Here is a 26,150-nt window from a genome sequence, read left to right as displayed (position 1 = left end):
GTCACTTAAGGTCACTCTTTCCTTATTGATTTTTTTTTGGTCTGGATGACTATCCACGGATGACAGTGGGGTGTTAAAGTCCCTACCAGGACACGGACAACAGTGTAGTGATGTCCAGAGGGAAGCAGGGGCAGGGGCTGTGTGGAGGTGGGCAAAGGGGGTAGACACTATCCGTAATAATGTCAATAATAAAAATCAATTAAAATAAAACAGGCACAGATTTGCATCCTTAGCCCCAGAAGCTCTTTTCCCTGAGCAGCCACCACCTGCACAATTTTCTCTCTTGAAAAAAGACACACCCATCTGTTGGGGGTCTTCAACGCAGCCCCCCGGTTCCGCCACGGGTGAAGAAAAAGACTACCAAGACATGATCTGCTTGGGGAGGAAAGGTGGCCAATCTCTCAAGGGAGAAGGGCCTTGATCCTTTTTCTCCATGGGCTTTTATTAGGTTCATTCGCACAGGAATGCAGATAAAGCCCATCAATCATTGTCAGACAATAAGGATTAAACAATACAGGATTTACAGAGAACTTCCAGGGCTTATTCTGAGTTACAGCCAATTAGTTAGAGGGCCATAAAACTTTAGGCGCCAGACTCATCTCAAGTCTGGACCCTTATCTTTTAAGCTGAGGGTACAGATTTAGTAGGTTTCACAGGAATGTATGTATTTTCCTTAGGCCTGATTCCCCAGGGAATCCGCCCCTCCCAGCACAGGACTGCATTGCCCTCTGTTATCTCTTCAGGCTCAAGTCAGATAGGGAAGTAAAGCAGCCAAGAGATTAGGAGACTTCTTGCAGACAGAATGAGGACTCAGGCTATTTCAAAGCCGAGGGGCGAGGGTCCATCACCCCCTTTTGCCACAGCCCCCTGAGTCCTTCCCTGTGAGCTTATCCCTGGTGACCAGAGCCTGTCTTAGGTTGATCCTCCCTTGAGGATTCTTACCCGTCATTGGCTAACTGGCCAAGCTCAGGGCCAAGCAAGGTGAAGTGGGCAGAGGTGGCACTTCTGCCAGGGAGATAAGCTTTGTCTCCTTAGTGGCTTATGGTCCCAACTCTGACTCAGCCTTAACCATAGGGGGTTACAGCCTCTGAAACCAGGCAGGGCGGTTCCCAACACCTATCCCCATGGGATCCATATTCTTCCTTTTGCATAATCCCTCCACGCACACTGTTGAGCTCTTGCTACAATAGTTCCTAATCATGTTAGTCAACGTGGGCCCTTTGAAAATCTGATGAAAACAATGGACCCTGTTAATCCAAATACCAAATTTTACCACCTGTCAGGCTCTGTGCTAGATGCTGAGGATACACAGGCAGACGAGTCAGACGTGGTCCCTCGTGCAGCTTAGAAGACAACACTCATTAACCCAACGCATAATGGGGGAAATGCTATGAAGGAAAGGTGGTGCTGTGTGAACTGACCACAGAGGGAGGCCTCCCAAGGACGTGCTGTCTGAGCTGAGACCTAAAGCTGACCTTCTTAAATCATGTAAAAGGGCCAGCTGTTTGTCCATTCGTTTGTTCTAATTTCCAACCCACCAAAACCAACATGTGGTGTTCATGTGCACAGCTCACATGGAACCCCCCACCATGTTGAGTTTGATTTGATTTGAATGTGACCATCACCAAAGAGGCCTGTACCCTGTTCAATGAGATGAGTCCACTGACCATGTTCTTAGAGGCATTAGCAATATCGAATTGCTAAACATTTTCCTAAATATTTCTCTCAATTTCTGTACTTATCATGACTTGGAAGAAACAATTCATGGGCTTGAACCAATCAGTGAATCTCTGACTTGTGCTGAAGGAGGGGCTGGAAGAGTTGAGGGGTGCAGTGTTGTAGGCAGAGGGACGAGCGTATGCAAAGGGCCTGTGGTGAGAGACTGATGTGTGAGGATGAGGAGGCACAGGGGAAACAAAAGAGAGAAAGACTAAAGCAGCTTATGGGTAATCAAAAGGTGGACAAAGGTCCAAACTAAGGCTTGAGAGGCAGTTAGAACCTTTATATCCTACAAATTATTTTGATTTTTACACTAAGAACCATGGGAGGACAGCAAAGTTTGCTTTGAACGGATCTCTGTGGGGCAGAATGGAGACCAGGATGGACTGTGTAGAGTGCACAGTAGTAAACCCGACCTAAGACCCGATGGCAGCAGCATGGGGGAGACAGCAGTGGAGATGGAGAGAAGTGACAGATTGAAGGAATATATAAAAGGTCAAACTGCAGAACCTGGTGATGGATTGGATATGGGCATGATGAATGGTTTCTGGTTTCTGGCTTGTGTAAGTGAATGGACGGAGAGTCCAGTCCCTGAGACAGGGGAGCTCAGAGAAAGTCCAGGCAACACAGAGAGAGCAAGAGCTCCATGTTGGGCACACACAGCTGGGTTGGCTTTGGGACACACAAGAGGTCTTGGGCATTGTCTTAAAGAAGCCACGCATTTGAAAGTTGTGAGCTGCAAAACCCACTCTGGAAATGTACGTTATCATGACTGCCTCCAATATTGCATCCGAACCTCTAACCCAAGGGCATGCTTCCTTTTCATGGTTTTCCTTTGTCGCGCAATCCTCCTCCTTACCTTTTTAAGAAGTGACACCATTTCCTGTGACCAGGCAGAAGGGTAAGTCACAACGGTCGTCTCAAACATGTGAGCGATTTCCTTGCTGGAAGTACTGGAGCGAATGTGATAGGGTCTCTTAAGGGAGAGAGGAAGGAAGAGGCTTCGTGTTTATAGCGTAAAAGAGAGAGAGAACGTTGCTTTGCAAATGCTTCCTAGTTAAATTTTCAGCCCATAAAATCTCAGCGTCACTTTCTTGTCTCTTCTGATATAGGCATAAATGGTCCAGTGTTGCCAGATGTCCTACTTTATTAAAAAAAAAAAACCACCAGAAAAACCTAGGGTTTCTTTTAAAATCTCAGAGTTTTAAAAAGTTGGTGATTTCCTTAGGCCAAACAAAACATTTCTGTGGGCTAAATCCCCCTCTGAGAGCTAATTTGGAACTGTTTTGTAAGGTAACTTATAGCCATATTTTCACAAACTATTGGACACATGTCAGTAAATTGAAGTTTTAAACACGTGTTATTTAGTTTGATTCTAAAGAGATCTGGAGTTTTACTACACACCTCTTTTCACTTGTTTGAATCATCATGAATATGTTCAGGGTGGAAAGTTACCCAGAAGACTTCAACCCTGTCCTGAATGTTATGAGTCCCTGGTTTTCTGGAGTAGGGTGGAAAGTTTTATGATGAGGTAAAAGTACTTTTACTTCTGAGAGAACCAGGTTCTGTTATAGTTTTACTTTGCAGGGGGGAGGAGGAGGGCTTTATTACAGCTTTCATAAATGTCCACTAGAGGGCAGCCTTTACCCATGGTAATTCTGTTTTTTAGGGTTTTCTCTCTTCTGTGAACAGGGAGCTAACTACTAAAAGAAACAAAACAGAATTGTACCATACTCACATTTTGCCAATGGCACATAGCATCTAGTAGGTACTCACTACATGCTTGTGGAGTGAACAACATTCCCGTATTGGATTAACCAGCAACAGGACCATTAGTGCCGATGTTGCCTATACAATTAGTGCCTATATTGAGCAAGTGTCTGGCCCTTTGGGGGTACTTGGTAAGTGATTGCAGACTGATGAAATAATTGGAAGAAATGGAGGAGTTCAGTTTTTTCTCTGGTGCACATCACTATTAAAAGGTGATATAATTAAGTGTTTGAGGTCTGAAGGCAAAAGCATCGGAGGGCTAAACAGAGTCCCTAGATTTGAGTTCCAGTTCCTTCATCTGTAAAATGAACTGCCTAATGAGACTGTTGGGAAAAGCGAACCACACACACAGAGCTCACGGAAGTGTGGCTAATGCACGTTAGCCACACTGGAGGAGAGGGACTTCTATTGTTACTGACGCAGGGTGGAAAAGGTGGATGGAAAGGTGAACAGTGAACAGCAAGACAAATCAGCAGAAAGGTGAAAAAAGCTTAACACTCCATGTGGCACATCGATTTCAGTGATTGAGAGAACCAAGAGATGCTAGAAGTCGACCCCCTAAAAAAAAAAGTAGCCAAACCTAATTTTTTTAATGCAAGGTCTACAGACATCTGGCATGTATTTTCCTCCCTCGAGACTGAGTGAAGGACCACCGCTAATTCTCGTCTCAGTGACCCTACAGTGCAAACAGCCTGCGTAACTCGCTGTCAGAAAAGCAGAGCAAGGCACCTGATCACTGTTATCAGAGTTTGCTGACTTCACCAGCCAGGGCAGGATGGGTCACCATATGAGACTCATTCCAAGGGTTCTGTTACGAGCCAGGGCAGGGTGGGTGTTCTAAGTGTCCAGGGTCACGTGTGCATGCATGGACAATTCTTTCTAATTCCCTTCTTTGAGTCATTGCTGCTGCTTAACCTACTGTTTCTTAATAATCTGAAAACACAAAATGATTTGATAAATGAATAATTAAGTAATGAACACCACAGGCAACTGGCGTAAGGGTATTTTCATTTACTTAAAAGGTCATATGACTGACTTTTAATATTTTTAAAAAATCCTCATGGCCTATGAACTTATTAAAAATAGTCAAACTGCCTTTGTCTTATACAATGACTTATTTCTCTCATTCCATATTAATTCATCAACTACTAGAATTATATATTTACTCACTTACTAAATATTTAATAAATGCCCATATGTTCCAGCACCTCTACTGGGCACTGGGGATGGAGAACAATATGGAACAAGGCAGACATAAGTTCTGTGTTGGTGACACTTATAGTCTCCTCAGGGAAACCACACGTAGTCATAAAGACTGCACACACACACTTCAATAAATGGAATTCATGCCCCAAAGAAAAATTACAGTGTACAGGACAAGATACAGAAAACAATTCTATCAAGAGGGAAAATACAAAGAATGAACAGAGTGGGAAGGGTAAAATATGGATGGGAAGAAGTGATCTTTTATGATTATATCATCTTTCAGGAGTACAAAAGCAAGAACTGCAGCTAGGAATGTACCCTTAGTGCAAAACTCCCTGTGTCCTTATGACAAGCTAACACTTATGGATAATACAAAGCTAGAGAAGCCATGAGCCTTGCCTTTACCATGACAAGGACCGCTGGGAGACAGAGATGACAAAGCAGGTCCAGGGCTACGGGACCCGCTCGTCAAGCTGTGATCAAGGTTGGAAACCATGGGGATGTTCCAAGCACATTCGTGAATGTGCAGAAATCATTGTGCCCGCTTTCTGCGTGGTGCAGTCGTGTTGATGGTCCCCACTAAATGCTGTGTTTCACTTGTTCAGATTAGCTCTATTTTGTAGCATAATTACACATGGCCTGCTTGGTGATTCTTCCCTGGAATATGTCAGAATTGATTGGCAGTGACCTATTCCTCCATTCATTCAATAACAAATATATGCACCTAGTTAAAGTTAAATACTGTACTATTATTAAAATATATAAGATACAGGCTTCATCTTTAATGAATTTGTGATCTCATCATATAGAAGGGATAAAAACATAAAAAAGGATGTGCCTGGAAAAATTTACAATGGGCAATATATTTACAAACTGGATTTAATCCTAAAAAATTAAAACAGATTTTGGTGTTCTGATGTAGAATGTGCTACATCTTAAGTGAAAAAAAAAATCTCAACAGAAAGATAAAGCATGTTGTTGTTTTGCTCAAACAACAGCAATGGGGTGTGTGTGTGTGTGTGTGTGTGAAAATGGATTATCATTATAAGAACAGAAAAGGTTGGGAATTGAGTATGGCTGGCTGTTAATTCTGAAAAGCAAGATTGGAAGGTCAAAGGAGGATTTAATTTTTTAATTGAGAGTATTCTTTGCCTATAGTTGATTTTACCTTCATTTTTATGCTTCTCTGCGTTTTCTAATAAATTTACATTCAGAAGAGTCGTAAGAGAGAAAAAGTGCCTAAATATTTGGGAGAGATACAGATCACTTTCACTAGAGATCAGAGAAAGTTTCTTCTGAGAAGGGGCCAGGGTGTCAGGGGCCACGAGACGGGGTAGGATCTGAGTAGGAGGCCTGGAGAAGGGCCTTTCCCACAAGAAAATCCAGGGAGGTCTAAAGGCTTGTCTTTTGTCAGAAATGATCTGTATTCATTGAATAGAAAGATTCTGAAAGGTCCTCAATTAAGGCACATCCTTAACTTTATTCAAACTCAATTTAGCAATTCCCAAACTAATTTGACAGTGATTTTTAAAGAAGACCAGGGTTTACTTTGGGAAATATCTTTAGAGGCAAAGGAACATGAGGTTAAAAAAAAAAAAAAGCCCAAAATGCCTTGAGAGAGGAAGAAACCCAAAGAGGCCAAAGTGGCTTAAGAGTTGGGGTCATTCAAGTTGAATCAAAATCTGAAAAGTTAGCCTGGTTCGAAAGGAGAGAGAAGGCCAAGCACAGACATTAGAAGATTGTCTGTGTTCTGACAATCTTCTAATTGATAGCAGGGATAGGGAGAGCCATGTGAAGGGCATGTATGTGTGTGTGTGTGAATAGGTGAAGCACTGGGAGCAGCAGCATTTTTGTGTGTGTGTGGAAGTTCACGTCTGTGCTTTAGAAGAATGAACTGCACCTCCGTGTTCACTGCAGTGTATTCACAAAGGCCACAGCATGGAAACAAGCCAAGTGTCTCAGCAGATGAATGGATGAAGAAGATGCAATAAAGATACATAAAAATATATGCTGTTTGCAACAACATGGATGGACCTTGAAGGCATTATGCTAAGTAAAATCAGTCAGAGAAAGACAAATACTGTACGATCTCACTTATACGTGGAATCTAAAAATACCAAAAAGGTCAAACTCATAGAAACAGATAAGGAAAGAGGTTGCCAGGGGTTGAGGGTAGGGGACATAGGGAGAGGTTGGAGAAAGGGTACAACCTTTCACCTATAAGATTAGCAAGGTTGGAGGATCCAATGTAAAACATGATGACTAAGGTTGGTAACACTGTATTGTACATTGAAATTTGCTAAGAGTAGAACTTGAATCTCTCTGCCTTATATATATTTCAGCAACCTGTCTAAACCCCCACCCCCAACGGAATCTGACAATATTGATACATCAGACAGATAACAGAGAACTACTATAGGTATAAATGTGTGTGTGTATAGATATATGTGTGTGTCTATATATACATGCATGTACACACACACATATATGAAGTAGAAAAATATTTTCTTAGGAAAATTCTTCCTAGGCATTTTCCTAGTTTAAGAAATGTTTCACTTTAAGGGAAATGACTGCAATTTGCCACTGAATCCAGAACCCAGGAGCCAGATGATAGGCAGGGCTCTAACAAGACGGGGCATGAATTGTGTTATATTAATAATTCACACTCGCCATGGGAAAGTGAGTCCGAGTGAGTGCCCTGTGCTGTGACTGCAAACTGCTTTCTTCAAACAAACTAATATATTTATACAAGATATTTAGTGAGGCATGTTTATCTCCCCTCCCTGGGAGTTTATAATCTCCACATTATTCATTAAATTTTTTATCTGCATAATTTAATATGACCTCGCATGCTTGGTCCCATAGCTAGGAGAATAAACAGAAGCAGAAATCCCAAGGGCTCTTAACGGCAGCACATGCTATAGTCGCTTTCACCTCTCAGACTGCTGGGTTTTTAGCAAGAAAAAATAATCCATCTCTCATTCTGAAGATGGAAATTGCTGGAAGAGTAGGCAAAGAGAAGTGCTGTGCTACTGTACCCGGCCTCGCAGAAGCTCGTACGCTGTCACCCCCAGCGACCACCAGTCCACAGAGAAGGAATAGCCTGCTTCTCTTCTGGAGTTGAACATCTCTGGTGCTGAAAACACAGGAAAGTTAGGCCTGTTTTGCTCCCCGAGATGATAGCAAATCTATCTTCCCACCATGGTCCTCCAAAGGCGAAACACCAGGGGAAAGGGTAGAAACACTTGTATGGATATTTGTCATCCATTACAACATTGCTTAGAGCAGGCAGCAGTTCTAATTTTCTGGTCTCTCTCAGGAGCCTCATTCATCAGCTGACATGACAGCAGGCACAGGCCTTGGTGGACACATTCTTCTCTTCTCTAGAACATGTATCTGTGAAAACTGAGACCCCACCAGGCTTCAAATGTGTGGCTGGCCCTGAAGCCAAGAAGGCTGAGAAGATGTTATATGCTGTCTTGCTTTGGCAGGTTTGGGCTAAAGGGCTGAAATCTGTACTCCAGCTGCAAACAGTGCTCAGAATTTGGTGCAATGGGCATCAGATTGGCCCTCCACCTCAGTTGTCTTGAAGAAACAAGGGCAACATTTCAGTCCTGCTGTTGGGGGGGAGGGGGAGGGAAGAGGGAGTGGGCACTCTGAGTGATATAAGGTTTACTATCAGCTTTGGGGCACTTACACTTTGTTACAGAGTTCTTTGAATGGACTCCAGTGGAAGGCAGGGCTACAGTTAGTCTTAAGGCCAATGTAACCTGCCATTGGGCATTCTCTAAGTACCTTGACACGAAGTGAACTTCTATTGTACATGCTACGTGCTCTTTCAAGAATGTCCCTAACTCCTGAGGGGTGGAGGAGGAAGAGTGAAACACAAAGCAAAAGCAAGTATCTTGTCTGCTTGCTCACCACTACATTCCCAGTGTCCAGCACTGAACCCGGCATTCAGAGTCACTCAAGAGATGTTCACTGAATGAATGAATGATGCTCAATCCATTAATCTAGCAACAAGTGCAATTGGAGCTGGAGCCACACGGTCTAAGTTCAAAACTTGCCTTTATCACTTATTGTAACCTTGAACAGAATAATAAGATGCTCATCTTTCTAGAGGTGAGGAATTAAATGAGATAGTACATGCCCAAATTTCAGCACAGTGCATGGCACCTGGAAATTGCTCCAAAAATTAGGCACTCTTCTGGAGAGGCACGCATCTATCATAACGGGAATTTTACCTAGCGAAGAGCTACACACACTTGACCTGTCCTCTGGTACTGAGGTGCTGACTCTGGGCCAAAAATATTGCTGGGTCATGGGTCCTGAATACAGAGGCTTGCCCTGCCCAGTGCACTCAGTTCTAAGTACAGTCCTACAGACAGCATCCAGTCAAAGGTGGGGTGTTGACATCCCAATGCCCAGGACTGAGCCTGACTGAAAGAGCCTGCTGTAGCAGGACCAAGCAGGCTTCACTCCCTGCTGGATTCACCTTTCATGCATCACTGAATGCTTTCTGTAAGTCACAGGTCCCTGAGCAACTGGAGAGATAGTGGCCCTGACCCTGTGGCGCCCCACAGGCTGGATGGAATCTACTAAACCCTGCTTCCCCTTCTCAGTATCTCATAGCAAGTCATCTCAGATGGGTCCCCAGGGTTATAGACAGCTCACTTAGAGAAGCTGTGGAGAACTCTGAGGGATAAACAGACCGTTGTGCTAAGGAAATACAGATCAAAGATAAACATTACTCCATAAAAGCTGTGAATTCTGTCATCTTGGATTGTCCTTGGAGTTTATAGGAGCATCTTTTTTGTTTCTTTTCTACTTAACTGTTTTCCAGCATGAAGGCATCTGAATATGAGTTCATTCATTCAACAAATATTCACTGTGTGCTGGGCACTGAGGAATTTTGGTAGAACGTGAAGAAAAAACATCATACCAACATACTAAAGCACAACAAATGAGTGACTTTCTGAGCTCTCACAGAGCTGAAAAACCAGAGCACAGAAGCCCCAAGGGGCTCCTGTAAATTCAAGAGGCACCCCTGCCTGGGAGGGCACAAAGAGAGGTGGAGAGGGACTAGCTTCCTTCAAAAGATCATTGTGTGTTTTGTTTGGTTTTAAAGTGTTTCAGCCTACATTCAGAAAAGGAGATACAACACAAAAGAACAATTTAGCAAGTCATTATGAGCAAATGGCCAGGGGACCATGACAGAGGTCACACGATAGACTCTTGACCCCAACATTGTTCCTCTTGTGCTCGCAAACCAAGAAGAAACCACTGTCTTCAATTTATGTTAGCAGTTGTTCCCTTTCTACATAGATTTACTACGTACATGTGACTTTCTACGCAGTTGTCCAGTTTCGCCTATGTTCGCTGTGTGTGCATATATACACATGGGGCGGGTAAAAGCAGGTTTGCAGTTGTGAGTATTTGAAACACAAGAGTTTATTCTTGTGTTTCTGTTATTATTATTAATTATTGTATTATTTATTTGTATTACAACTATAAGCCTACTTTTGTCCACCCTTGTATATATAACATGTATATGTATGTGTGTATAATGTGTATATGTGTGTAACATATGTGTGTATATATCTCATATATAGAAAATCCCACTCCTGGTTTTCTTTGCTGTCTTGCTTTCATCACTCAAGATTACAGGTAAGATTTATCCAAACTGCTGCCCATGGTTTCCGTTTGCTCACATTTAGGGTTTGATGAGCATACTGTAATTTACCTGCCTATCTTGGTGTTGGTAGCTGTTTGGACTGTTTTCCATTTGGGAGTCCTGTGAAGAACCCTCTGTGAACACCCTGTACATCCATGCAAGAGGAGCTGCTGGGTACGGAATATGCATCCCCACATCCACTAGACAAAGCCAAACTACTTACCAAAGTGGTTGTACTCCTGAACCTGATGACCAGCAATGTATCTGACTTCCTTTAGCCCAACCTCCTTACCCACACTCGGTATTAACTAAGCTTTTGATTTTTGTCAGTCTCGAGAGTGTGTAATTGTCTTTCGCTGAGGTTGAAACTGACATTCCCCTGATTACTACTAAGCTTGGCCATATTTTCATGTGTTTATTAAATGTTTGGATTTCCCTCTTTGAGTTTTCAGATTTTAAAATAAGTGGAGCATACACTCTGGTCAGGATGTCAAGAAAGGGCTCCAAAGATAATCTATAACTTTAATGCAAAAAAATAATTGATGGAATTTACAAAAATGATTCTAAATTTCATTGACAAAAAAAGCATGAGTAATGGTTTTCTTAAAAAGCATCAAGAGACTTGGATCCTGTGTCGTGAACTCAATCATAAAGCCGCAGTGATTGAGATTAGAAAGCCACAGCTTATACATGCTAGTGCACAGATTACTTAGTTTGTGATGACTATATTTCAAATAATCATGGAAAAGTTCTTAATTAATAAGTGATATTAACACAATTATTTAATAACCCAACAAAAAATAAAGTTGGATCTTTATCTCATATTGTCAGTCAAAATAACATATAGCTGGATTAAATTAAAAAAACTATAACAATAATAAAAATATTACATAACCATATTGAAAATCTGGAGATAAGAAGATATTGCTAAGAACAGCATAAAAGATAGAAACTATAAAGTAAAAAAAGAAATGATTTGATGTTAGAAAAATAGTTTGTCAAAATGTCATAAGAATAATAATAACAACTAAAAAGTAGAAATTGTTTATAACACGTATGATACACTAGAATTTAATATTCCTAACATACAAAAGGCAAGAATTCTCTATACAATCATTAAGAAACATCAGAATAGGTAAAAAAAAGGATTAAAATCCTAATAGAAAATGGGCGAAGAACATAAATAGGCAATTTATAAAAGAAGTCAAAGGAATGTGATCTTAATATCATAAGGAGGTATCGTTTTCACTGATCTTTTTGAGAAGATTAAGATATTGATAGCACAACCTGAAATCGATGTGACTTTTCAGGAGGGAATGTATTAACATATATACCCTCTGACCAGGAGGAATTCTTTGGGAGTTTATTACAAGGAAATACTTAAGCTGCAGGACATATTTTTACTAACAAGATTTTTATCATGAATATATATTTCAAAATGGGAAACAATCTAACATGCAATGAAGAAATTGGGTAAATAGATTTTGAAGCAGCCCTCTGTTCTGTAGCCATAAAACAACAGTTATATACAGGGGCATGGAAAACTAAGGAGGGTTGGCCGCCTGGACCCAGCACTGGAGTCAGAGAGGTGGGTTTCCATTTTGGCTGAGGCACTCCGATAGACTTGGCCAGGAGGTAGCTGGTAAGAATGTGAAGTCAGAGCTTTGATGTCAGGCCCTGAGGGCTGTACCCATAGCTCCCTTGGGCAGAGCTTAACTTCTCAGTCTGCAAGTCTCAAGTGGGAATAACAATAGTGCCTGCCAATGGAATTGTTTTTATTTTAAATGATGTAATATACTTATGTACTTAGAATGGTGTTGGGCACATGAGAAGAGCTCAGTAAATGTGAGCCACTATACCTCCATCACTGTCACTGTTGCCACTCGAGACATTTTCAGACCTGGGTTTAACCAGCCTTGTGCTCTCTACCAGTCACTTGCTGGGTGATTAGGACCATGTCAGTATGTCAGTTTCTCTCTAGGCTTGATTGTTTTGTTTTGTTTTTTCTTTTTTTGTAGATCTGTGAAATCAGAATAATAATGAAACCTACTGCATAGGGTTGCTTTGGGAATTTAATGATGCAATAAATGTTAAAAATGTTGCAAAGCGATTGGGCCATAATACATGCTTACCTTGTGATGTCTGTTGTTATTGTGATTGTTTTATAAAGTGAAAATTCTAGGTTACAAAAATTCAATATGATCCAACTGGAAAAAAGGGGGTGTTTGTGTGTGCAGAGACTAAAGATCTGGAAGGAAACCATAATATCTGTAAATGGAGGAATTAACTTAATGTCCTCTTTGCTTATCTGCATAGTATACATTTTCCATAGTGAATCTGTTTGTTTGTTTTGGGAAGAGGAAGCACGTTTTAATTGGTGAAGCTCTAAGTGGAATGGAATAGAGTAACCCAGACCAAGGAGTGGGAAGAAGGAAGTATTGGAGTGATGGGAGGAAGCCCGTAATTAGAAGATTATGAATGAAAATTGGTTAAGAACTGGCAGGCTGTCCATCTGCTTATTTCCAGAGCCAGGGAACTGCTTCAGAATATGTTCAGCATCTCATATTAATAGCTATTGTATATTTCTGTAATCTTCATTCAGTATTGAATCCAAGTTTTCTTTCTTTTCAGAATTTTTTTTCTTTCTGGTTAATTGCTAATTAGTACCCTATAGAAGTGGTATAATATGAATGCCAGTGGAGTGTCAGGTCGGTGAATTTTGCCAAATTACTGGAAACGTAATTTTTCAAAAAGATGATTTCCACCCATGATTCCTCTTAGAAAGACTCCCATCTAAAAATCAAAGCCAAGGGCAACTTCAGAATAAAGAGATAAGTGATGATAGTCAGATATTCATTTTTTAATAAACAAACATTTCTAACAGTTTGCCCTACTTAAATTGGCTTACAACCATTTAAGAACAAAAGTTCTTTTTTAAGAACATTTTAAAAATTTATCTCTTTCAGGAAGAAGCTTGATTTTCTAAAGTCAGAGCTTGATTCATATCTAGGCTATTTTCAATTACTAGCCATGGGATCTTGGCCAAATTACTTAGCTTCTTATTTTCCTCATTGTAAAAGAGTGATAATTATAGCCTGCCATATAGCATTGTTGAGGAAAAAAGTGAATGAATAAATGAATGCAAAACATTTGACACATTTTCTGGTCCACAGAAGGCTTTCAATAAATATTAGTAATTGCTAATTATAGTTATGAAGACAGAGAAGCATAGAGAACTTTGACCAGATTCCAATTTCCAAGCTTTGTGTTGTGAAAAGTCAAGAAATGCCAATTTTGAGGAGAATTAAATTATATAGCTCTTGTATTTGAAATTACTGGGGAGAGAAAATAAAAGTGGCCTCCCTTTCCTCCTCTCACCATGGAAACCAGACCTAGAAAACCCAGAGGCACATTTTCTAGTTTGGCTCCAAGAAAATAGTCCTTAATGTGGAAGCCCAGGAAACCTGCAGAATTAAACTCATCAGACCAGCAGGCTTGGATGGTCCTTTATATCATTTGAGTACCATGGGTTGCAGGCAGAAAATAGGCTGAATTATATGTGTCCATTATTTTAGAAGTGACAAAAGAGATTTATTCCACCACTGATCATTGGAAGCTGGAAAATTTGCAGTTGTTCAAATATCATATAAAATAAGGCTCATTTTCTGCTGTAGATTTCTTTCTCTTAGAAAGCAATGTGGCTCTGCAGGTGGGGGTTCTCTTTTCTTTTCTCTCTTCACTTGCATGAAGAAAAGGATGAAATATTAAAAGAAAGTGGCATTGTCCTTGCCCTGGAGTTCAAGTACAAATAGTTTGCCAGTGCATTACTCTGACCACATCTAGCCAGTACAATTCGCAGCACCCCGACTTAATTTAATATCCCACCAGTTTAACCAAAGACACCATCCCCTTTAAGCACCACAGCTGATTAGGGTTGAAGCATGTCAGTTTTATTCTTTCCTCACCCATCCACAACTATGCAGTGCCTAGCCTTCCTTTCTTGCTGAGCGTGGGCTCCCTTGGTAGAGGCTCAGTCTGTTGCCTAATAGTTTGCATCCCTTTTGCTTATTAAAACATTTACTTGAGATCCTCTGAAACTCAGCCCTGTGAATTTTAAAACCAATCTCATGTCTGATTCAAAGCTCCCTGACACCACCAGGCTGGATTTAGCCACCTTGGTATGGATGAGCACTCTGGCTGTCGCATACCTCCTTTTCTCTTTTCCGAGCAAGTACCATTTGTTTTAGAACACAGACAAAGTGCAGAGGTGCAGGGATCTGAACACAAATGCCCTGCACTACCCCGGGGTGACCTCTCTTTAGCTGCCTCTGATACCTAACAGAGTTCAGGGGCTGCAGCAGAGGTTCTCAATTCTAAGTGCATGTTATAACGGCTTTCACACCACTCTGAGCTCGAGTGTCACCTCCAGAGATTAACATAGTTGGGCTCTGTTGGGACTGTTTGTGCTTCCAGTAAGCCGTGCTGACAGGAGTTTCCCTGCCTTGCAGGCTGCACTCGGTGGGCCCTGGAGGTGCCCCTGTGAAACTATTAACCCCATCCACTAGCTGATCCTCCTGCATGCTGCCCGCCCCCCACCACACACATATACTCTCATAAACTGCTTCCTGTCTCTGTCTCCTACCACAGTGATTCCCAGAAAGACTGGACCGAACTCATCAACATGCCATGGCCAGCTCAGCTCTGTGAGCACAGGGACCAGTCAGCAAATTCAGGGATTAAACAGTCATCAACCAGGAGTGAAACTCCAGGCACCTCATCTCACACTCAGGCCTTGACTTTACAGATAACTCTCTTGAGATCTGACTCATCTGCCTGAGTAACAACAGGGAGAAAGGAGGAAGACGTCCCTCTTCCTGAATACTATATGCCCCCAAAGGGCAACAGACCTTCCTTTATATTTCTGGGGTGCACAGGGGTTAGGGCTACTTATGTCGGAATGGTACCTGCAGAGAGGTGGCTGCTTCCAAGAACAGAACACAGAATTTGTATTAACTTGTGACTGTTAGCACAATTAAATAGGAAATCTAAGTGACATTTTTGGTGTTGTTCCCTACCCTTTGACACCCTCTGTGTAAATTTTAAAACTTCAGGCAAAACCCAGTTCCTTAGTTTTATAAAAGGAGTGAAAACTAAAATTATAACTGTAAGGCACTCTGTAAACTTTACAGCCTCTGCATGTAATGCAGTAGTATGTAAATAATGGTTATAATAACACTTGTCACTTATTAACATGCTACTTATTTCTGTGTCTATCTTCTCTGTTTGATTCTACTTTTAAACTCCTCTCACTGGAAGGGAAGCTCCATGGGCAGGAGACCTTGTCTGTGTTGCTCACTACAGGGTCACCAGCACCTGATATACTGCCAAGCACCCAGAGGCAATTAGTAGACATTTATTGAATTAATATTCTTTGTTAGGGAGTGGGAAGACACTGTCCTAAAAGACTCTATAAAATAGTGTTTCCAAAATGTAATCAATGGCCCTCCTGATCATCATCAGATGGGGTGCTCCCTAAATGGAGAATCCTGAGGCTCACCTCAGATGCATGAAATCAGAAGCTCCCCAGGTAAAGTCAGAGGGGGGCTTGTCCCTTCTAGTTCTAAGTCCTATAGATGACTGGACCCGGCATAAAGGGTGTCTACAGCAATGAAAGACAAAAACCTTCCTCTTAGTCAAGACAGCCACCCTGAAGCTTGTACCCATGTAAGGCTTGGTGCCGGCCACGGTGGTGATCCGCGCCTCCCTGGGCAGCATGGCAGCGATGTTGAAGTCTGTGATGTGCACGTGTCCTGGCGGGAGAGAAGCACCACAGAGAACGTTAAGTCCGGTCAACCCAGTGGCAGAGCCATGCTTCTATACCAAGCTCAGTCTGTAAACTCTTCTGTGCTTTGTGTACTAGCAGTAAAAGCTCAATTATTCTGTCCTCAAGACCACTATGTTCTGCCCTGGCCAGTTAGCTCAGTTGGTTGGAGCATCGTCCTGGTGTGCCAGGGTTGCAGGTTCAATCCCTGGTTAAAGCACATACCAGATCCAACCAATGAATGCATAAATAGGTGGCACAACAAATGGATGTCTCCCTCCCTCCCTCTTCTTCCCTCTCTCTCTCTCTCTCTCTAAAACTCAATGAAGAAAAAAGTAAAAATATACCAGTATGTTCTTCAACCAGCTAATCCTCCAGCATCCGGAACATGACATGCAAAGATTAGTGTCTGGTTAAAAGTCTGTAATTCAACCTCAGGAAGTGTTAACTGTGGGGGTTAAGAGCTCCTGCTCTTTAATTCTACTTAGGCAATTTTTGTTCACATTTTAAGTCAGTAACCTGTGAGTATGAATAGGGACCCAAGAGCTATTCAAAATATCAAGTTGCCAATGGTTGCTTATGGGATTTTTTTTTAAAGAAACAAACACTGTTACTATAAATCAGACATGAATGTGGATACAGCAGGTCTTTGAATAGTGTTGTTCAAGGTTGTTTTGTTATAATGTTGATGGGAAAAATCAAATCCAGAAGCCACTGTTTGTGTGGAATTTGCATGTTCTCTCTCTGTCTGCACCCCAAAGATGTGCATGTGAAGTGAACTGGCATATCTACATTGTCCCAGCATATGTGTGTGTGTGTGTGTGTGTGTGTGTGTTGTCCACCTGTGATAGAGGGGAGTCCTGTCCTGTCCAGGGTTGGTTTCCACCTCTGCCGGAATTGCCAGGACAAGCCCTGGCCATCCAGAACCCTGAACTGGAATAAGTGAGCTGGAAAATCATTCTCTCACTTGTTTTTATTCACCTTTCTTAAATGTATGTATAGCTCACACTTACTTCAATGTTAATATTAGAAGTGTTTTGGGTCTTTATTTAGAAGTTTGGTGATGTTTTTGTGACCAGAAATATGCTGTAGGAACTTCAGCATATTATATTTGCTGAATATACTATACTTCAGCATATTATATTTGCTGAATATAATATACTATATACTATGCTGAAGTATATACTATACTTCAGCATAGTATATTTGTCTGTTAAGTATAATATAATAAGCAGGGGGAAAAGTCAATTTTTACTTACAAAGAGATTGTATAAGAGATTGTGTTCTAGACTGGGAGCCAGGAGACCCGAGTCCTACCCTGATCTGTGCCCCTAACACATTGCAGACTTCACTCCCATTTCTGTGTTGAACCTAAATTCCCCTTCACACAAAAAAAGGACTGGGTGGGCCACGTGATGCCTCCGGTCTTGCTCAGCTCTCACGCTCAGGGCATTCCTACGTGGGTCTCACCACTTAGCTGCAGCGGGGAGTACACTGCCTGCACAGCGCAATAGGGTGGCTGCAATGAAGCAGGAAGGAAGAAAGGGGCTGCTCCAGGAGCTTGAGCAGACATGCTCGTTGGGTTAGCTATTGGCACAAGAGTCACGTGCTTTTGGAGGATGCCGAAGCATTGGCATTTCCTTGCTTCTGTGGTTGTGAGGAGCTATGGCTGTAATTGGAGGTGATGTCATCTGATTGTTCTTCTTGGTCCCACCATCCACGCTCCCCTTAACAAACGTTACTACCATCTCTACTGACATCCAGCCTGCGGCTAATGATAAATCCCCCTGCCTTTACCGCCAGGGTTAGTTTTGTGCCCAAAGTTTTTGTGTTTGACTGTATTAAAATGTCAGTCAATGGTTTTAATACAGTCAAAGGTTTTCTTGCTTGAATGGTACCTATGAGTGACTCCTATAACTCATCCTACCAGAGCATAAGTGGTCTCAGTTTTTTCTTTCTCTCTTTTGTCCCATGAGTCTTGCTCAAAGCACTGGTCGCTGGTTCACAAGGTTTGGGACGAATTAGGTGAGCCAGGAGATGCTATGGTTAAGAGCCTGTTCTCTGAGGTCAGACTATTTGGCCTCAAGTCCAGGTTCTATTGCTGACTGGCTGTGTCACCTTAAAAAGGTAGCTTTTATCTCTGCAAAGCTAGGAAAAGGATAAAAGTCTCCTCATTAGATTGTTGGGAAGATCAAAGAAAACAATGATTGTGGGAGACAGCTCGGCCTTTGGCAGGAAATTAAGGGTTCAGTTGCTGCTATTTGTCACGATCAGAAACTCCAGAGTTACCGAAGGTACAGAGTGTGTGTGTGTGTGTGTGTGTGTGTGTGTGAGAACATGATGCCCACTTGATTTTTAGGCACATTTCAGGGCTGTGCAAGGGAGGAGCTGTTATGATAGAAAGCTTAGACCTTCATACCCCCAGATCAAGTTTTTGCCTTTCTCTGCTCCCTTTGTATAGGGATGATATTAAGAAACCTAAATTATAGATGTTACCATAATTGTCATTTTGTCAGCTATAGTAGGCAGACAGTGCTATTCCTCTGGATACAGCATTTATTTCCTGAATAACTTAGAAAAGACACAAGAATTTTAGACAGTATGGAATTGATAGAGTTGGGTGGACTACTTAAATGGGTAGGATATGAAAATATGCATCAGAACAACTGATATCATGCCATCCAAGATCTAATCCCTTCTTGGGCTCTGAGCTAGTGAGTAAGACATTTCAGGAGAACAGTAGCAGGTATGCTCTACATTAAAAAGCATTTCTTAAGTCAAATTCTGATGAACAAAGAATATTTATTCACACCATGGAAAGGTTATCCATTTTATGAAAGGATTTCACTCTTTTAAATTTTAATCTTCTCTGGTGAACATGAACCCATATGAATCAGGAGGCATAAAACAAAGTTTCTGCCTGTTGCCAAATGGTGCTAAATGGAACATGTAAACAATGCAGTATCACACACAGCTCACTTAGTGGAATGGGTATAGAAGGCAGATCAGTAATAGGCAATCACCCTTCACAGTTGCTAGGCATCCCCAGGTAAGAGGTGTGTGTCATGGCCCATCAGGAGTGAAATACTGTAAATGTTCATAGAGAGGACAAACAAGGGTTTCAAATAGAGAACATGGACAATCACACCAGAAGACCCTCCCAAAAGCAGGCATTGATTTGTGGTTCAGTTAATTCTCACAAGAGCAACTCTGTGTAATGAGCCCAGAGTAGAGGTTACCAGGAATTGATTCAGTGAAAAGTGGTTAATTATGGTCCCTGAGCAGTGCCTGAAAGACTTAGTTTTTCAGAATGTGAATAAACAGAAAGTAAATAACCTCAAAAATTATTTTCCCCAAAAAGGGATCTCAGGACAATGTTTAGAGAAGAGCTCTCAATCTTTTTGTTTGTTTGTTTGCTTTCATTCCATCCACACATCCAATCCTTCCAAAGGTAATGTTTCTCTTACTGAGTGATACTCAACTTCTGTTTAGGATGGGAACATACTACAGAAAAACCCCATATTAATCCATTGTCCAGACACAAAACAAACACTTGAGAGAGAAAAGGGGTCATTGTACTTAGTACACTAGACAGCAGGTGTAGTTCGGACTGTTCCCCAGGCTGACTGGGACGGCTATTCACAGTCCCTAAGCAACTGAGTCCCAGCCCCGCCAAAAATAAAATGCCCTGAAAAGCAGGTTTAAAAGAAGAATGGACCATTGACAATGTAGTTATATGAGAATTAGGGTTCAACAAAACTTTTTAAACACAAGACTTAACAGACACACAGAGTCTTTGGAATTAAAATGAGTAGCCAGCATTCACTATCTGATACGAAGACACAGCAACATAAAGCAAGATGAAGTAGTCTAAGTTTCCTTCTCTAGGGAAGAAAGCCCCTACTAACTCATGGAATCATACTAATATCTAATTTTTATTGAGTGATTCCCTTCTGGCAGATATTGCAATCAAGCACTTTATAAGTAGTATGTCAGTTCATTTTTACAATGAGTCCAAGAAATAAATATTCTTTTGATCCCTGGAGAAACTAAGGTAGAGAGAAAGTTTAGGCAACTTGTTGATACTCTTAGAACTAGTGAGTGGATGAATTGTTTTTTTTTTAATTTTATGAAATTTAATGGGTGACATTGGATAATAAAATTATATAGGGTTTAAGTGTACAGTGCTGTAATACATCATCTGTATACTGCATTGTGTGTTCACCACCCAAATAAAGTCAAGTCTCCTTCCATCACCATTTCTCCCCTCTTTACCCTTTTCTACCTCCCCCTCCCCCTTTCCCTCTAGTAATGACCATACTGTTGTCTGTGTCTATGAGTTTGTGTGTATTTTTCTTGTCTGGTTTGTTCATTTGTTGCTTTTAGCTTTACATCCCAGATATGAGTGAAATCATATGGTTCTAGAATTTTTCACCTGACTTATTTTGCTTATCTTGATATCCTCAAGATCAATCCATATTGGCACAAATGACATTATTTCATCTTTTCTTATGGCTGAGTGGTATTCAATTGTATACATGTATCACATGTTCTTTGGTTTTGGGTTCAGGCAATCTGGCTCCAGAATCCATGCTCTTAACTGTAATACTATACAGTTAATCTTTCACAAGGGCAGTCTCTAAGAATAGTCAAACTTGCAGATAAACTTATTCCTGGACCTTTCTCCTAATCTACAACAACCCAGTGGGCAAGATCATGAGGAAGTGAAAGAAGGTGCAGGAGAGAGGTCAGAGATAGTAAATGCAAGAACTGGCCATTCTGTCCTCATGGTAAAATTAGGACAAAAACATGTTTGGGATCTAAGATTAAAACACTGTTTTCTGAAATGGAAGATAAATCTTGAACAGGTTTTGGTTGACAGCACCTATATGTCTCCATTCAGGACCTCAATGAATGGTAGAGCAATATATGGTAAACAATGGCAACCACTCCAGGTGCAGCAGAAGCCCAGCCTGGGTTCTGCTTGACTAGCCGGCCATGCACCTTCGTGAGACTGTGGTGGGCAGATGGAACACCTTTTTCTGAGTCATGCACAGGTGGCCTCTGTAGGCTAGGGGAGGCCCTACCCACAATGGTGGAACTCTGTAGTTTATATGCACCAGGTTGAGAGAGGATCCTGCTTCCTGTTTAAGGCAGGGCGGACTGGTGTGTTAATGAAAGTCACCTTCATGCTAAGTCTCACCATTGCTCACATTTCTGAAATTCAGAGAATCTGTGCCCAAATGTCAGAAGCAGTAAATGGAAGGAAGAAAGAAGGCATTGAAAGAGAGTGGGAAAAACATCTTTTTAGACAATCTGTAAATAAATAATGACTCTGAGCTTTTAAATTAGAGGTCATACACAAAAGTGTTTCTTAGCCCTCTGAGCACAGGTGGAATCTGTTAAATCACGTTTAAAATGCAACTAAGTAAATAAATCATGCACAATGGGTGGTCCTTGGAGTTTCAGTCCCACTTGCAAATCCCTTCTGTTGAAGTCAAATGAGTAAGGAGCTTTGCAGATTTACGACTCACCTAGCAGCTTTGTGAAAAGAATGAGGATCTTATTGCCGCTGTAACATTTGTAATTGCAGGCTGTGTGTTCTACAGGTCTACCCTGGCAGACCAATAAATCTAAATGTACGTTCAAAGGAATGTTAGAGATTAGACACATTTAATCATTGTGGCAAAAGCCTGTTCTGCAGGATATCTTTAATCAGTGTTTCTCGAACTGCAGGCATTCATTGTTCCCTTGCATGGCTCTCCCCATATTCCCTTACCACATTCCTATCTGGGTTCACATATATCGTCATTTACTTTACACTTTTCTTTACACTGACTGATCTTTTTAATCCTCACCCAAGGATATTTAATTATTTTAGAAGGAAAGGAGGGGAGAAAGAGAAACATTGATCGGTTGCTTCTTGAATGCATCCCAACCAGGGATCAAACCCGCAACTTAGGTATGTGCCTTGACAGGGAATCGAACCCACAACATTTTGGTGTATGGGATGATGCTGCAAGCAACTGAGCCACCCAGCCAGAGCATCAACTGGCTGATTTTTTTAAACAGAAAGATCTTTGAACAGAAAACTTACTATCTCCTCTGCAAATGTAAACCCAACTTGCCCTTCTAAGAAGGAAAGCATAAAAGGAGACACAATGCCAACAAAACAGTGCCCTCAGTATCTAGGGAGACACCATTGCCTGCCAAGTGCTCCAAGCTTGAGGACTGTTCTGTCTTTATGAAAAAAAGGAGATGACAGTTATAAAGATATTAAGGCAAACCAGCACCAAAAAGCTGAGATGGTTTTCCTGAAGAAATCAGTAGGGATGGAAGGACATTGGAAAGAGAATAACTTTCTCATTACATAAATTCAAAGTTATGTTAAGGGTGTGCTGGTGTACTATGCCCCTGCTGTAAATACTGACATTTCCCCCGATTGCCCCTCCCACTTATAAAATGGATTTTGTACATAGAACTCAAGTCAGTCAAACAAAACACCTTCTCTATGTGTGATGCTCCTTTGCAGGGGATCATCATTTTTGTCCCATATGCAAGTGCTGTGGGTTGTAAACAAATCATTTACTCACCATGTTCATCAAGCAAAATGTTGTCGGGCTTCATATCCCTTGGGGAATAAAAAGAAAAGAGAAAGTTGCTCATGATAAAACAAACAAACAGAGCCAAAGCAGAAAATGCTTGAGAGTGCTAAGTAGGGTTGAAACATGTACTGGCCCCTCATCACTCACAATCTTATTCAGTTTTCACAGTGAATCTAAGAGATGATTACCATGAACACCCCAATTTCTGGATCAGAAAACTGAAGCTTAAAGGAGTTAAGTGACTTAGCCTAAGGTCGGGGATGGTAGATGGAAGAACTGGGCTCTGAACCTGAGTCTCTCTCATTCAAAAAAGCTCAGACTCTTAATCTCTATAGCATATAATATCTAAGCATATAAATATTGCTCCACAGGGTCACATGGGACATGTTAATTGTCATAAGGTGGGAGTACTAATTATCACTGTTTTCATCTGTGTAAATCTGGAATGAACGTAAAGACTATAAAAAAAAGTTTTTTTAACATGATTTTATTTTAAACTTGCAGAGATTAGAGTCCTCTTTAGGGTGATGTTATAATTTTCTAGTTACTTCATAAATATTATTCCTGGGATGGTTAATTAAGATTTGGACCAGTCGTCTATGCTTTTGTTGAGATCCTTAAATTTATACATGGGTAAAAGACCCACCTGCTTCCAGTAAAAAGAGTAGTTTCATGATAAATACTTAGAGATAAGGCCTATAGCATTTTCAAAATTCTCCTGAAGCAAATATTGTAAGCAGGGCTCCTTAATCAGAGAATGGCGGTGTTGCCGTTCCTAACCACCCTCATCCTCCACTCTCAGGTTTTCCTGCCCTTCCCTAATGTGCCAGTACAGCCCTTCAACCTAAATTCACAAAAGCCATTAGGGAAGAAATTCTGAAATAGGTTTTGAGAACACACATTCAGCCTCGTCAAGTGGCTTTTATGTTGCTTGAATAAGGTGACCTTGGTCTTTGACAGACTGAGATTGTCAGGGTCCCCTGTTCATGAAAATATTAATGAATAGCAAGCCCTGACCTACAAAGAGAACCAAGTTCATGCTACCCCCAAAGTGCAGTCTTGAACTTTGAATATCTTCTCATTTGGTTTGTTAGGGACTTAAAGTTAATTTTGGATTCCTAAGTGATCCTCTGTAGCTGTGGCAATTTTTTTCTCTGGAGCAGGGGACAGTTTGCTAGAAATGTACAGTATGGGGAGGGGTTTCAACTGTGTAGTTCTATGGCCTCTCTCTCTCTCTCTCTCTCAATATTGTAGATTCCACACCAAACCCTTTGATGGATCCTGTTATTTTAAGCATTATCAAGTTCAAACTCATACATATGGAATAAAGGCCCTTTTATCATCTGGCTCCTGTCCTCCAGCCACATGGAGGCACATGGAGGCACATGGAGTCCCCACGATGCTCCCTGCATCTGCCCACCTTCTTCTGTTCCTTCACCAGAATCAGAGGCCCCCTCACCACTACACCCAGACAATGTAGATTCATCCCTCATCTCATAGCTCAGATGCTGCTTCCTACAGGAAGTTTTCCTGATTTTCTGGTTCTGAGTCAATGGCCTCTTCTATGTGCTCTGCAGAGCATGCTTTTCCCATTGTAACATTTATCATTTATATTTACCTTTTTTTCCCCAAATGGATTATGAGCTCCTTGACATCAGGGGTGGTTTCTAGATTACAGTCATACTCCATCACATAAGCCCAGAGAGGCTGGTGGGCAATAAATGCATGACCCAGTGGTACCAGGAGAAGGCCTAGTGCACTCAAGGTTGGTTAATCCTAACAGTATCTACCAGAGTGCTCTGGGGCACCACCAAACACTCTATGGTTGAAAGCTTGAGGTAGTCCAGGTATTAGGATCCCACTGCCTCTTTCAGACCTGCGCACAGTGAGCATCCCTTAGCATTTGCCAAGTGAGAAGGAGGCCCGAGCAGCTCTGCTAAGAAGAAAGGGACCTGGGTGTAGGAAGGTCAGCACAGGAATTCTGTGGCCTGAATGTATGACAGCTTGCTGGGGAAAATGGATAGCTCTGTGTTTGACACCTTATAAGCTTCTATAAATCCCTCAGCATCACTTTTATTATTTATGAAAGCTACATATCATTCTACTTAGTACTTCCCCCAGAAACTAATGATAAAAGAATAACACAGAGATCAGAGAACTAACAATTGTTTTAATGTAACACTTTTAACGTCAATCTCATATTCATTTATTCATCAAATATTTCTCTATTTTGGTAAGTCACTGTGCTAGGGCTTCAGAAATATAAAGACAACTGAGATATAGTTCCTTCAGGGATGGAGAGGATACGAAAGATTCATAAGGAACCATGCCAAAAAGGCTTGAAGTGGTGAATAAGTGTGTTTACCACTAAATTCAGAGGAAGAATATGTGGAAAATCTAAGAAAGTTATAAAAGAAAAAGTGGACTTTTAGATGGTGGCGAGATAGGTGGGAGCAGAGTCCACTTCCCCCTGCACACGGGTGAAACACCTAGCCAATCTACTGAGGAACAAAGCAAACAGCCAACAGTGCCCCAGCATATATGGAGATAGTAGACCAAAAAGTATAGAGGACACTGAATAACCAGACAGTAGGGGATTGCTTCAGGACAACAAGGTCCCTGGGACCAGCACTGGGCCTGCCACAGGACTCCAGGGAGAGAGCCAGGTTAACAGCTCCCTCCTCTGCTAAAGAAAGTTTGAGCAGTACCAAGAGAGACCTGGTTGCTTGAAGTCACAGGGAGGGGAATAAGGACAAAATGGCAAACCCACAGAGACTGTGTTTGCCGAATGGGGTGAGTTGAGAATTGGGCCATGACAGGCCCTGACCCGGACAGTCCCCAGTCTAGCTGGAGAGGTGGGCTGTGTGAGAGGACAGGCCCTTCCTTGTATGGAGTGGCAGGATTGAGCAGGAGGAATTTCTCAAAAAGAAAAAGTGAAAAAAAAAGAGACACTCGGTGGCAGTTTGGGGAATTCTCCTGCAGCAGCACCTCTAGCCTCCTCTCCACTCAGCTGCATGGCGCTCCTGCAGGAGTGTGGGGGGCACTGAGCCCACATCCAAGACACAGGGGAGAATACGTGCCACAGAAGGCCCCATGCTCACACTCGTAGCCCCAAGGAGGGTGCACACCCAAACCTGTGGGACCAGGGGCTGCTGGGAAGCTGGGCTGGAGGCTAGCCGGATGGAGAAGGGCTAAACTAAGCCCCCCTCTGCCTGCTGCAGCCAAAAAGACCAGCAAAACTGGCTTGGTCAGTTTGAAGCCAGCAGGAGGCTTTTTTTTTTTTTAATTCCCAAAAGTGAGACAATTAAATCTGGAACTGTGAAAAGACCAGACTTGACCCAAAGAGTGGGTCAAC

At 41.7% G+C, this 26,150-nt stretch overlaps 1 protein-coding gene across 3 annotated transcripts in view; it reads right to left on the bottom strand.

Annotated features, from left to right (window-relative positions):
• The window catches only part of STK32A (serine/threonine kinase 32A), a 112,774-nt gene that overhangs the window by 9,279 nt on the left and 77,345 nt on the right, over window positions 1–26,150 (bottom strand). For 2 of the 3 annotated variants that reach the window (XM_024576970.4, XM_045185146.3), the window contains exons 6-9: window positions 22,784–22,821; window positions 16,090–16,179; window positions 7,734–7,831; window positions 2,579–2,695 (exon numbers count right to left, since the gene is read on the bottom strand). In XM_024576970.4, the coding sequence (XP_024432738.1) occupies window positions 2,579–2,695; window positions 7,734–7,831; window positions 16,090–16,179; window positions 22,784–22,821 (343 nt within the window). The remainder of the gene's footprint in view (window positions 1–2,578; window positions 2,696–7,733; window positions 7,832–16,089; window positions 16,180–22,783; window positions 22,822–26,150) is intronic. The other variant, XM_053927014.2, reaches the window with a different exon arrangement.

Source organism: Desmodus rotundus, chromosome 6 (assembly GCF_022682495.2).
Source record: "Desmodus rotundus isolate HL8 chromosome 6, HLdesRot8A.1, whole genome shotgun sequence".
In the NCBI taxonomy this organism is placed as follows: Eukaryota; Metazoa; Chordata; class Mammalia; order Chiroptera; family Phyllostomidae; genus Desmodus; species Desmodus rotundus.
Note: the sequence above shows the minus strand (reverse complement) of the source record. Positions and strands in the feature narration are given on the sequence as shown.